The sequence below is a fragment of the Gobius niger genome (genome assembly GCF_951799975.1).
Source record: "Gobius niger genome assembly, chromosome: 18".
Lineage (NCBI taxonomy): Eukaryota > Metazoa > Chordata > Actinopteri > Gobiiformes > Gobiidae > Gobius > Gobius niger.
The window spans coordinates 22,897,408-22,909,991 of NC_136869.1; the positions used below are offsets into that span (position 1 = coordinate 22,897,408).

A 12,584-nucleotide genomic window follows, 5' to 3' on the forward strand; every position below is an offset into this window, starting at 1 on the left:
CTTTTATTTATTTATTTGACAGGGACTTTGCAATTCAACAAAACAAGTTTGTAGTTGATCCATCCATCCATCCATCCATCCATCCATCCATCCATCCATCCATCCATCCATCCATCCATCCATCCATCCATCCATCCATCCATCCATCCATCCATCCAACCATCCATCCATCCATCCATCCATCCATCCATCCATCCATCCATCCATTTTCTTCCACTTTTCTGTTCCCGGGTCGTGGAATCACATTGCACCAGCTCCTATGGCTCCTTCTGCGGGTGGTGGGTCCACAGAAGGACGGCCTCATGGTTCTGACCGGGCCTGTTGGTCTCTCATAAGGGGCTTCTGAACCGCTCTTTGTCTGACCCGTCACCTATAGGACCTGTTTGCCATGGGAGACCCTACCAGAGGCATGAAGCCCCCGACAACACGGGGTCCGTGATTGGATGATTGGAGTGAGCTGCCGGTGATGAGGTGATGAATGAATGCAGCTGGTAGGTCTTCCAGGTTGAATTTGCGCATAAGCTTCATATAGTGCAGGGGTCGGCAAGTTTGCTCGGTGGAGGGACGGTTTTCTTCATCGTTAAAAGACCAAGGGCCGGACCCTCCAAGTAAAGCATCACTTTCTACATATGCCAGTGTTGTACATCATATATACTGGAAAAATGTCCATTTGAAATGAGATAAATTACTTAAAATTGCTTGAATAAAGGTTTTTTATGTTAAATGAGAGTCGGTTTGAAGTATTTTTTTAACAACAAAAAAATGCCAATGGAACAAATAAAAATCCCACTGGAAATCAGACAAATTAACTTTTACTGTAAAAGATATATATTTATCACTTGGAATTATACAAAGTAACCTGAATTAAGAAAAAAACTGTACTTGTTCCATTGGCAAGAATTGGTTTTATCTGCTCTAAGACCAGACCAAATCTCCTCAAACTTTAGATTTAATCTCTAAATTCAAGTAGATTTAAGTAATTTCTTCCTTTGCAATGATTATTCTTTTAAGATTATGGCCTTATTGGGTGCTCTGCTTAGACATTTGAAGGAATTGACAGTATTTTCACATTTCTATGTATTTTAAAAGGTGTTTGATCTCTGATTTGGGTCATAATATTCCTCAAAATCATCTCAAAGGCCAGAGTTTGATGATGGAGGGCCTGTTTTGGCCCCTGGGCTTAATGTTGCCTACCCCTGATATAGTAGAGCTCCTTTTCAAATCCAATCCCTAGTTGGGTCTTTCTACACTTAGTTAAAATGTGTTGTACATTTTATTCTAACCTACCTATAAACACCGCACAAATCTATTTACAAATGGGTACAGTTCTGTGTCGTTTTCAGCCAAGACTTAACTCGAGAAGTGAACATTTTAAACTCAGATACGGTTTTAAGTTCAGTGGGCAGTGAGTTCCACGACTTTGCACTTAGATCCGTAAAGGCAGACTGACCCAGTGCAGTCTTGCGGTGAGGAACTGTGCAGTTGTTACTGATGGAGCCTCTGGTGACTCTGTTGCTGTTTTGTCTCTGTATAAATGAGTGGCTCAGGTGCTTTATTATGGATTCATTTGAATGTTAGTTTGCCTTCAAAGCTTTAGTGATCGCTTCAGAATTGTTTTCCACAGAACAAAATAAATGTGTGCAGGGGGGACGGTGTGCGAGCCTAACTTGGCCCTTCAAGAGGTTGTATTTGACCCACGAGAGTGCTGAGATTTTTACGGATTATGTCAACTCTTTGATTCATCTGATTATTTGATCCATTTTAACTTACTTACTTAGCCTTAAAACTGTAATTGATGACCCAAAGATGCCACCCAAACGTCCCAACTCTTCCAACGACCCAGCACGCCATCGCTAAACAGACAAACACCAGATCCCCCGTCATGTTCCGCTTTGCGTGTGTTGCAGGGTGCTGAAGGTGTTCCTGTCCCGCACCGCCCAGAGGATCCCCTACATGACGAGCTGGCGCGTACTGCGTCTGCTGGCCATCATCCTGCTGGTGGTGGTGTGGTTCCTCGTGGCCTGGACCTCGGCCGTGTGCCAGAGTCCCGACCGGCGCTGGGCCCTCATAGACGTGGGCTACACCCCGGAGGGTCTGCAGTTCAGCATGTGCCTCCTGGACCGCTGGGACTACATGATGGCCGTCGGTACGCACGCTCCGCCGCCGCCTACGCTCGCAGGGCTTTGTGTAGCATGTTCTCCGCTTCATGTGGGTGGGAGGACACGGGTTATCTGAGGTGTTCTACATACAGCACTGGAGAGTTTAGCGCTCGATCCTTTTTAATCCTTGTTTGCCCGTAGAAGTCATAAAAAAACGCTAGACCCAATGATGCTATTTAAGTATTTAAGTTTGGTTTCTTAACCCTGTCCCAGAGTATGAGCGTGTATGACCTTATTTTAGTTCTTCGAAAGCAGCAGATCCCAAAGAAAAGCTGTCCTGAAACCCAATGAGACCCCATTGGGACCAAAGCTTATCAAAACAGATCAAAAGGGGAACCGAAATGTCATTATCAGGGTCTCAAACTTGGCCTCATTACAGTTACATGTATATCCCTGTGAATCCTCTCGGAAAAAGGCGGCCCAATCGAATTTTCCAGGTGACTCAAAGGCTTTCCCGTAAACACAATGTCCAAGGTTAATCTTTGGGCGACACTCCAACCCTTGAAAGTCAAAGGAATGTGATTGTTTGCGGGCGGGAGTGTCTGCCCCCTCGCAGCTGTACAGTATGATTAAGCAGATGAATAAAAGTGTTCAGTTTACATTATCGCGCTGTAAAAATAGTCTGCTCTAACGGGATTCAGGTGAGCACTGACGTCACGACACTGCAACATCCTGACACGAGGTTTCTTTAGGGGCTGCTCTACACCTGCTGTTCTCACCCAGGGAGCTCAGAAAACAGTAAAAATGTCTTTTCTCGGCTATACCTTGTAATTTGCTAGCCTTGTGTAAATTGCTAATAAAGGTGACTACACTGCCAGTGATAAAAAAAGAAAAGTCATAGTGAACATAGACCTGACCAACAACCCAGATCAGGGCAATGGACACCTTACTTTTTCTATAAATTGATATGTTTATGAGATTTGGGTCATCACCAAAAGGATATCTCGGCTACAAGAGGTTCAAATGAGTTTCCTCCCTTAGAGAAAGGAGTTCAGTCACCTGGAAGGAGCTTAGAGTAGAGCTGCTGCAGAGCCAGCTGAGGCTCGGGCATCTGTTTCTGGACGGACTGTCTCTCCATTGGCGAGGGTGGAGGGCAGTCTGGGGCATTTCTGCTGAGAATAAAAGGGATGGAGTTGTCAATACAGTTCCACTTGTGTGGTAAGATTTGTTTTGAGTTTCGAATTCACCAACGAGTGGAAATAAAGCCCCAGTTCGTGCTGTGACGTCACACTTAATGGCCCCGTCATCTCCAAAGTCAATATCGGTGCCTTTGCTTCGTACTCCGCGGGCTAAATTATTCATGTTAGTATTTTGATCTGACTTGTCCTCGCACTACCTTAAACAGCATCCCCATGACATCACTGCCTCCCCCTTTTGTCCAGCGCTCAGCGAGAGAGGCCACACTGGCACACCGTGTTGTTCCGTGTCGGTGCCTCTCTCGGTGCTCGGCAGAGGCGGGGTGCTGCCTTGGAAACAAGCCGGAGTTGTCATGGAGGAGCGCGGGGATTTGATTCATAAAATGTCCGGAGAATACCCAAGCTAACGCAGCCTCCTATTAAAGTCATGTTGTCGGTCTTGCTTTTATATGTGCAAGGAAAGTTGATGGTAGTGGTGGTGATGGTGCAGTTTACAAATGTGCGAATAGATCCGTTTTTTTTTTCCTTTTTTCCTTGAAGCCCCTCTGGCGTCTAAACCGGATGTAAACCCTGTCTAAACCAGAAATATATTACGACTAATAGTGTAGTGGCAGTAATAGTGGTATTGTTGTGCATTTAATTGCATTTGGAAATGACGAAACCTTCCTTCTCCCCGTGTCTGTCCCTTCAGCGGAGTTCCTGTTCCTCCTGTGGGCTGTGTACCTGTGCTACGCCGTCAGGACCGTCCCGTCGGCGTTCCACGAGCCGCGCTACATGTCCATCGCGGTCCACAACGAGCTGGTGCTGTCCGCCATCTTCCACGTCATCAGGTAAACTCTTTTACTGGGTCCCAGGTTGGATTTCTGTTTGGAGTTGGCAGGTTCTCCATGTGTCTGTGTACGACTCTGTGCACAGCTTCCTGGTTAAATAAAGGTCGGCTTTGAACTAATCTTATTTTCTTTGCTGAATGGATCTGATTCAGCAAATTTATCAGCTAAGATTTGGTACACAATGACACAGTTTTGTGTAAATATAAGCAAAGCATGCAGACACACAGGGCCTCACCTGTACAGAAATGAAATGCATTTATTTTCGCAGACATTTGACAACATAAGTCAAAAAGATGTGGACACGCATCATGAATCTCTATTGTAATAATTTCCACCAATGTTTGTCTGCTTTTGGCACAGCCAGTAGTTCATTGCAGTCATTCTGGGTTGCCAGGTCATATGGGAGGCATATTTTTTATGTAGTTTGGATGGAAATCAACAGCAGTCGCAACTAAAAAAAGAAGAACCCTTAAAAAAAGAAGAACCCTTAAAAAAAGAAGAACCCTTCAAGTCTGATACATTAAAACAGCTGGACTGTTCCTGACTTGTGCCTAACCTTGACCAGATTCAGGGGTCGAAGGCACCGTTACTCTGTACTCTGGCACCTATTTAGGGCAGGAGTTTTCAACATCTATTCAGGAAAGGCCCCAACCTGACCAGGAGAGGACTGGGGACTCTCAGCTGTGTTCAATAGGGGGTTAGGAGGTTAATTGTGTGGTTCTTTACTGTAACACATGAAAGTACAATGAAAAAAATATTTCGAAACCCCTCCTGCTGTACCTTTGAGGCTGATCTAGGGGTCACAACCCGATCATAAAGGCCCCAAAAGTGTCTCATCAACCAAATTCATCATTAAATTGCATTGAGTTTATGCAGTGAACCAAATGGAATCACATTTTCAACAGTTATTATGCATCGTCGTTCTAAAGTGTGGCTAAACAATGCAACAGTGTGCGCCTTCTGGACAAAATGTCGACTGCGTCAAGAAATGCCCAGCGTATTACATTTATGATGAGAAAATCAGAGAATTTGAGTCTGAATGAACAATTTGTTATTCTGTCGCCATTTCTACATCCTCCCATTCACGTCCGCAATGGCCAGGGGAGGCACATAACAAATTGAAGTAGGTGTTGGCTGCGGTGCATCCGCTCTGCCCCGGCTGTCGCGGGGGACCATATTGTGCACCGCGGGCTTGTTAGCAGCGTCCAGCGCCTCGTTCTGCGCCGCATATAGAAGCTGCTTTTTTTTTTTTTTTTGTCATCCCACAGTGACCAGTTAAGCCCTCCGCCTCCTCGTAAGCTGGCCGTAGTCCTCTGAATACTGCTGGTTCAGGTAAAAAAAAAAAAAAAAAAAAAAAAAGAGGGAAAATGACAGAAAAAGGTAATGGCCAGAAGGCGCACGCTTGACTGATGGAAAGCACTTCGGCGGTGAGGAGCCGGCGGCTGCAAATTGGAGACAGCGCGCCAAGGTTATTAAATCTTCATCTGAGATAGGGCCGAGCAAAGAGTCTTCAAAGCTCAGAGACATTTCACATGCTGGACCTCTGCCTCCGATTACGCCTCGAAGCTGTTAGCGCGGTAACTGTTCGCTAATTAGCCTTTTAGCAACTTCGACGGGGCGAGCGCGGTACATGGGAAAACTCTGGTACAGCTTGTCTTCTCTATTTTTAATCAAGATACCATTGTGCAAGAGTGCTGCTTGTAAGGCGAGACAGCGGATGAACGCGGAGAGATGTACATTTGAAACGCTTCCAGTAGATTGATCACATGAAAATATGGATGAAAATGCATGGCGGGTTTCCTCAAATTTTAATAGAAATGTAAGTGAGAAAAAACTGACCTTCAAAGCACCACCAGATAAAGATCAAGATGAAATCACGACTAAAAAGGGTTAAAAAAAATAAAAAATACCTAAATTGCAGCAAATACACATAGTACACTGCAAAAAGTAATTAACTAGATCAGTATAAACATCTCAATTTGAGCACAATAATCCAAATTTTAGCTGTTTTGACTAGTTAAGTTCTTGGGCATTTGTCCTAGATTATTTCACTTGTTCTGAGATGTTTCTGACTCGTTTCAATACGTTTTGTCCTTATTTCAGGACATTTTCTTTGCCAATCGGGTAAGAAAATTGGTCTTATCTCATTGGCAATTTTACTTTCTTACTTCAAGCGAGATTTACCTTAGAACTAGTCTGAAATGTCCTCAAACAAGCAAAGTAAACTTGGTCCGATCAGGAAAAGTGTCTAAATGAGTGAAAACCGCTCAAAACAAGATACATTTCCTCAGTTTAAGTCATTTAAGCCAATGCTTGATATTCACTTTTTGCAGTGTACATATCTCTAAATAAATAGACTAATAGCAGAAACTCTAACACTAGCACTGATTTAAATTGTTTCATAGGTTTGATATCGTCTTTTTTTTTTACCACGGTGTGGCTGCTTTTAGCTGTAGGATCTGGTAACATTAGGTCTATAATCTGTTAAGCAGATGTCGGCCTCCACCTTTTTAAACGTGACCCCTTCAAAGGTAAAGCCGTCTCAATGCAAAGCCTCACCCCGGAGGAGCATTACATGAGGCTGAGTGGAGCTGCAGAGTTGACGCCTGGACAGACAGTGTATAAATTTTCGTTGGCAGCTCGCACATTAAGTCTCGGCTCCATCTGTGTCTGCCGCAGAAGAACCATGTGGAGCCACGAAGTTTAGCCCTTCAGTACTCTTCGAATGTTATCAACTACTAAGAAGGCTGTGTGAACACTGACACCGCTCTGTTAAGTTAGTTGTCCAAAAACATAGCATTTCCAGTTTCAACACCCATTGTTGTGAAAATGATGCCCCAAACCCCCTGATCTGTATACATTTACATGGATATTTATTTCTTCTTTTCCTGCTGAAATTTTGTTGTGTAACAGAAGTGTCCTTTACAATTTCAAAGCTTAAACACCATCACCAATCCCATTCTGAGTTCTTCTGCTGCAAAAAAAAATGCATTTATCACAGCACCTTTGATTTGTAAGCATGTCATTGGCTAAAAATGGAGGCTCGTATATTATTTTTAGCATCTGAAGGGGAGGGTGCTCCGACCAATCTTTGAGATGCAAATCAACTGGCTTTAAATTCTCCTTTCTATACATAGAAGCTGTTTAAAAGTTGCTTGAGGGGCACCTAAAGTAGTTGGCAAAAGCTCTGTTTGACCACTTCTCTCCTCTCTGTTGTCATAGATTCAGCCTGGCCCCGGAGCTTCACCCAGACTGGATGCTGCTGCTCTTCTTCACACACACCCATTTAACTGTGACGGTCACACTGGGGCTGCTGCTAATCCCCAAGGTACACGCGCTTTGACAATGACCTCACTCACAAAACAACACCCACACTCCTTAGCCTTAAGTGCACAATAAAGGCTTGCTGCATAAGTACATGGTGGGTTTGTGGCTAGTAGCTCGTTTCGCAGCCAAGATTGCTCCAGCTTCACCCATCGACGTAAAAGCTGAAGTTGGAAATTCACGCTATCAGTGCAATAACTGTAATATTCGATATCGTGACACCAAGAGTTAAGTCCCGTGCTTGTTCTGTGTGGCCTCAGTTCCTGTTCACGGGCACCCACATGAGGGACGACATCGCCTCCGAAGCCTACGAGGACGAGCTGGACATGGGTCGCTCCGGCTCCTATCTGAACAGCAGCATCACCTCGGCGTGGAGCGAACACAGCCTCGACCCCGAAGACATCCGGGTAAGAACGTGCTACTTTTCGCTCCCGTGCCATATGCCCTGGTGATTTCCTCCACACATACTGAGCACTGGCGGTTTTGTATTGCAGACCCCAGACGAAATGGGCCATCACAGTTCTATTAATGGCTGTGGCGTAAGATCTTGCGACAGTCGTTGGGAAAAACGTGCCAATGTGAGCTGACGTGTCTGTTTGTCTGTTAGAGCTGAAGAAGTCTCTCAACCAAAATATCTGGGGCATATTTACCAGAAGGAGATCTTATCAGCCTCTTTGAGAGCATTCTGGATGTAGAAAACGGATTAGGACCAAGGCTTAGAGGCTGTTTCAGACCTAACATTTACTAAAACACACATTTCCTTTTTGATTCTGTCCAAACTGTCTTTTTTTCTTTTTTGGTAGGCATGTTTACTGTAGTGCAACAACTGTTTGTTGTCCCATGTGATGGATTCATGTGGCATGTTTCCTGTGCAGTAGAACTGTTTGCTTGTGAAAAGCTGGGTGTACACGATACTTTTCTTGAAAGTAAACGACATATGGAAGTCACAGGTGTGATTGTTCCGACTTTGAATAGTGGCGCATACTAAATTCAGCCGGAGCAGACTTTTTGATGCCCATTTTTATGTCAGTGTTGTGCCAGTTAACAGAAGCTAGCACACTAGCAGGGTTTATGCACATAAAAAGGTTTCAATAGATTTTTTTGTCTCCACCACTACGACTAGCTGGTAATTTCCTGTTGGTCACAGTCATATTGCGGGTGCATAGAAAGGCAGGGATACTCAATATTACAAAATATCCAACACTGCTGATATCTTTTAAAGCTTGACATTAGTCATATGACCATTCTATAGTTAATTTAGGTATAACACTTTCATGTCAGATTACACTGGGAATTAACCGACCTATGAGTTGCCTGGAAAGCAACATTATTCCCAGTCCCACTAGTATATTTAACAATTTGGCACAGATTTTTTTTGTCTGAGATTACCAAAATTATGCACTGTACATCCGGCTTAACCCTTATTGTTCATTTCTTATACCAGGATCACTTAGTTTTATGTAAATAATGTTTTTCTTTGTGTTTACACGCAGGAGGAGCTGAAGAAACTCTACTCCCAGTTAGAAATCTACAAGAGGAAAAAGATGCTGGCCAACAACCCCCACCTCCAAAAGAAGAGGAGCTCTAAGAAAGGCTTGGGCCGCTCCCTGATGAGACGCATCACTGAGATCCCAGAGTCTGTGCATCGCCAATGCAGCCGCGAGGACAAGGACTTAGGAGAGCATGGGAGCAACCGAAACAGCATCTGCATGTTGAAGAAGAACCCTTTCGACCCGACACACACAGTGAAGCCGGTGAAAGAGGAGACTGTCAAAAACAATGTCTTTTCCTTGAAGAAGTCCCACAGTAGCTACGACCACGTCCGCGACCAGAGCGAGGACGCCAACGGCTCGGCCACCGACAAGATGGAGGTGACAGCAGCCGAAGGATCACTTTTAGAAACGCTCATGGGCAAGAAGCTAGTCAAGAAGACGTCCAATGAGAACGTCAATGTGCCAAGTGAATCGGCCGAATCCGTTCCGTTGGTGTGCAAGTCGGCGAGTGCTCACAACCTGACCGCAGACAAGAAGCCCATCCACCCCCGACCCTCTATGTTGCAGAAGTCCCTCAGCGTCATCGCCAGCGCCAAAGAAAAGACTCTCGGCCTGACGGGAAAGACGCAAAGCTCAGAGGACGGCAGTAAGAAGAGCCAGGCAAAGAGCAAGGACACCAAGGTGGAACCAGACACTGACAGTCAACCCAAGGCGTTCAGCCAGCCCTCTGAAGGCAAGCAGACTGTCACCAAGAGCTGCATGGCCAAACCACAGGTCAGTAGCAGCCAGCCTATCATGTGCCCCGATCCAGTAAAGGCAATGGAATTTTACGATCTCTCAGAAGTGTGTCCTTGGGAAGTGGAAGAGGTTCACACTCCGTCAGAAAACAAGGTCCAAAAGCATGTGTCTATAGCGCCGAACGAAACCACCACTGTTCATGGAGGAGTGGTTAAAGGCGGCAAAACACAACAGCAGAAGAAGAAAGGTTCAGATCCTCTCCCAAATGTTGGAGTTATGAAGGAAACTCCAAGGACTTCAGCCGTACGAGCAGATGTCTGTCCCTGGGAGGATACCAGTGAGAGTAGTACTAGTCAAATGGCCAAGCAGCAAGTTCCAGCTCAAGCTAGTCAACTGGCAAAGCCTTTGGTACCAACAGAAAGCACCAGCACAAAGCAGGCAGATGTTTGCCCATGGGACTATGAAGATACCCAAAAGACAACGGAGCGAGTAAGCTCTATGGAAACTACAAAAAAACTACAAGGAGCTTCTCCCGTCGAGGTGAAAGGGAAAAGTGCCCTTTGCGAACCTCTTAAGGTAGCAGGATCTCTCCAACTACCAACATCCAAGGTTGACGTCTGTCCCTGGGATTACGACACCACTGCCATTTCGCCTATATCCGAAAGAACACCTAGCCCATCGCAGGCTCCCAAAGGCAAGGAGTCACCTTCGAGAAAAATAGGCAGCCTCGCGCCGAGAACTGTTGAAAAATCAAAAGACACTGATGACGAAAAGAGTCGAATAAAAGCTCAGGACAAGCCTAGATCTACAGAGAAGCATACCGTGAGCCAGCAGAGGATGGCTGAGGTATGCCCCTGGGATATCGAGAGCGAGGAGGTTCCGCTAGTGGAACAGCGGAGGAGCACTAACCTGGGTGCGGCCAAAGCAAAGGCGGAAGTGTGCCCGTGGGACTTTGACGACGGATCATCCCAAAAGAAAGGCGCAGACAGGAGCTCCAGCGGGGCGAGGCAGCGCACGCCCAGTCCCAGCGCCGCAAGCAAGGCCGACGTTTGTCCATGGGACTTTGACGACAGCACAGCGACCAAGAAGGCATGACATTTCTACGTAGAGGACCAAATGAAATTATAGTTCTAGATGTATGCTTTTTTTTTCCACTGAGAAATCCTTACCTTTTACTATTGTAGGGTGACTTGGAAGAAAAAGTGACCCACAAGTTGCCTTCCTTTTTGAGGTTTCGTTCCTGTTGTGGATGAGTGAAATGTACAAAATATGTCAAAGCATTCCAGATATTTACGGGAAGACAAAAGAATATTTTAGACTAATTATGCAAGACTCGCCTTCACGCGTACTACGTATTATATAGCATTTTTATTTTGGTGTGCGTCATGAGTTCTTTGGGTCGGGGCATGAAATTTGATGGATGTACGTAAATGAACACTTTTACAGTCAAAGTACATGTAAAAACCGAAAGCCAAAGAATTAGCGGGAAGGATGTCAGCGATTCGTTAGCCTGCTAGCTAGCTCTAAACAGGAAAACCCAACTTTTTGCACTTTATCCAGCGCTAGATTCTTGTAAATTTAGTCTTTTGATTTTTTATTTTCTCACGGCATGATCCTGAGAAGCATATCCTTAACATGCATCGACTTGATTTCAAATGTACTTATTTTTGTATTTTTTAATTTATTTTTTAGATATGAATTGTAGTTCCTGGCAGATCTGCTAACAAATCTGCCGGGATGTACTGTACGTGCCTATCGTCTCGTAGTAGTCCGATGTGGAACGAGTGGCTTCCAGTTATTTGATATTTTTTATTTAATTGTGTTTACTTTTTTTGTTTTGTTTTTACGTGTGAAATGATACTATAAACTCGCATGCACAGTCAGAGTAGATGGACACATTGTCAGAAGAAAAATAATACTACAGTCGTTTTTTTCCTTTTCCTAATGTACAAATGTTAGTCTCCGGCTTTCATATATACTTATGATCCAGGGTCAAAATAACGCTCTTTCTGTTTAAATAACGCACACGGAGGTACTACTTCTAGAAGATACAAAAATTGCACTGGATTTTGTTTTAAGTGTTCCATTCTGAGTGAACGAATCTGCTCCTATTCCTTCTTTACATTCCTGAAATGTCTAGACTCAAGGCAACAGCAGCAAACATTCATGCAGTTAACTAGCGATTTAGAAGCACAGAGTTTTAGTTTTATCAACCATTTAAAGTCGACATATCGCACATAATTTAGGCTTAAACGTAGATTTATTTTATGCTTCAAATTAATAAAGCAAGGAGTGAGAGATTAGGCTCTAATCTCTCACTAGGTTTTAGCGATGCCAGATTATAGCCATAGAAAAACATGAAAACAAAGAAAATCTCAATCCAGGAAATACAGATCGGAGCGCTTTAGCTGCAGAAGAAGAAACAGCCAAAGTGAAAACCATTACTCAAAAACTGCGTGAACAATTACAAAGCAAAAATACATCTCCAGGTATGTTTTTTGACAAAGGGGCAACATAATAACACGAGTAAAAGCTGAACAATTTTGACTTGGCGCGATATGTCCCCTTTAAAACCCGAATAAAAGGAGTATGAAGTGAGCAAACGGCAACCTCAGCCTGCCAACGCGCTGGCAAACCATGATTATAATAGCAAAATCCAATCAGAAGTGGCATCAAAGATATAATTTTAGCCAAACCGAGGACACGCAATCAGGCAAGTGTGCGATGTTGCGCCCAAGGGATCTTTGCCTGTTTAATTTGAATTGCAAAAGACTGCACAGCTGCGTCCATGTTTCGTTTAGACTTAATTAGCTAAATTGTATCCAAGTTTAAGCTAACGTCGTGCACCCAAATAGGCCTAGATTTGTGTGTTTAATATTTTTAACATATCAAAAGGCTTCCACA

At 44.3% G+C, this 12,584-nt stretch overlaps 1 protein-coding gene across 2 annotated transcripts in view; it reads left to right on the plus strand.

Annotated features, from left to right (window-relative positions):
• The window catches only part of gpr158a (G protein-coupled receptor 158a), an 81,765-nt gene extending 69,811 nt beyond the window's left edge, over positions 1-11,954 (plus strand). The window contains exons 7-12 of one of the 2 annotated variants that reach the window (XM_079575904.1): positions 1,908-2,146; positions 3,987-4,125; positions 7,348-7,453; positions 7,710-7,856; positions 7,944-8,027; positions 8,943-11,954. In XM_079575904.1, the coding sequence (XP_079432030.1) occupies positions 1,908-2,146; positions 3,987-4,125; positions 7,348-7,453; positions 7,710-7,856; positions 7,944-8,027; positions 8,943-10,775 (2,548 nt within the window). In that variant the 3' untranslated portion in view covers positions 10,776-11,954. The remainder of the gene's footprint in view (positions 1-1,907; positions 2,147-3,986; positions 4,126-7,347; positions 7,454-7,709; positions 7,857-7,943; positions 8,028-8,942) is intronic. The other variant, XM_079575905.1, reaches the window with a different exon arrangement.
• The last annotated feature ends 630 nt before the right edge of the window (positions 11,955-12,584 follow it).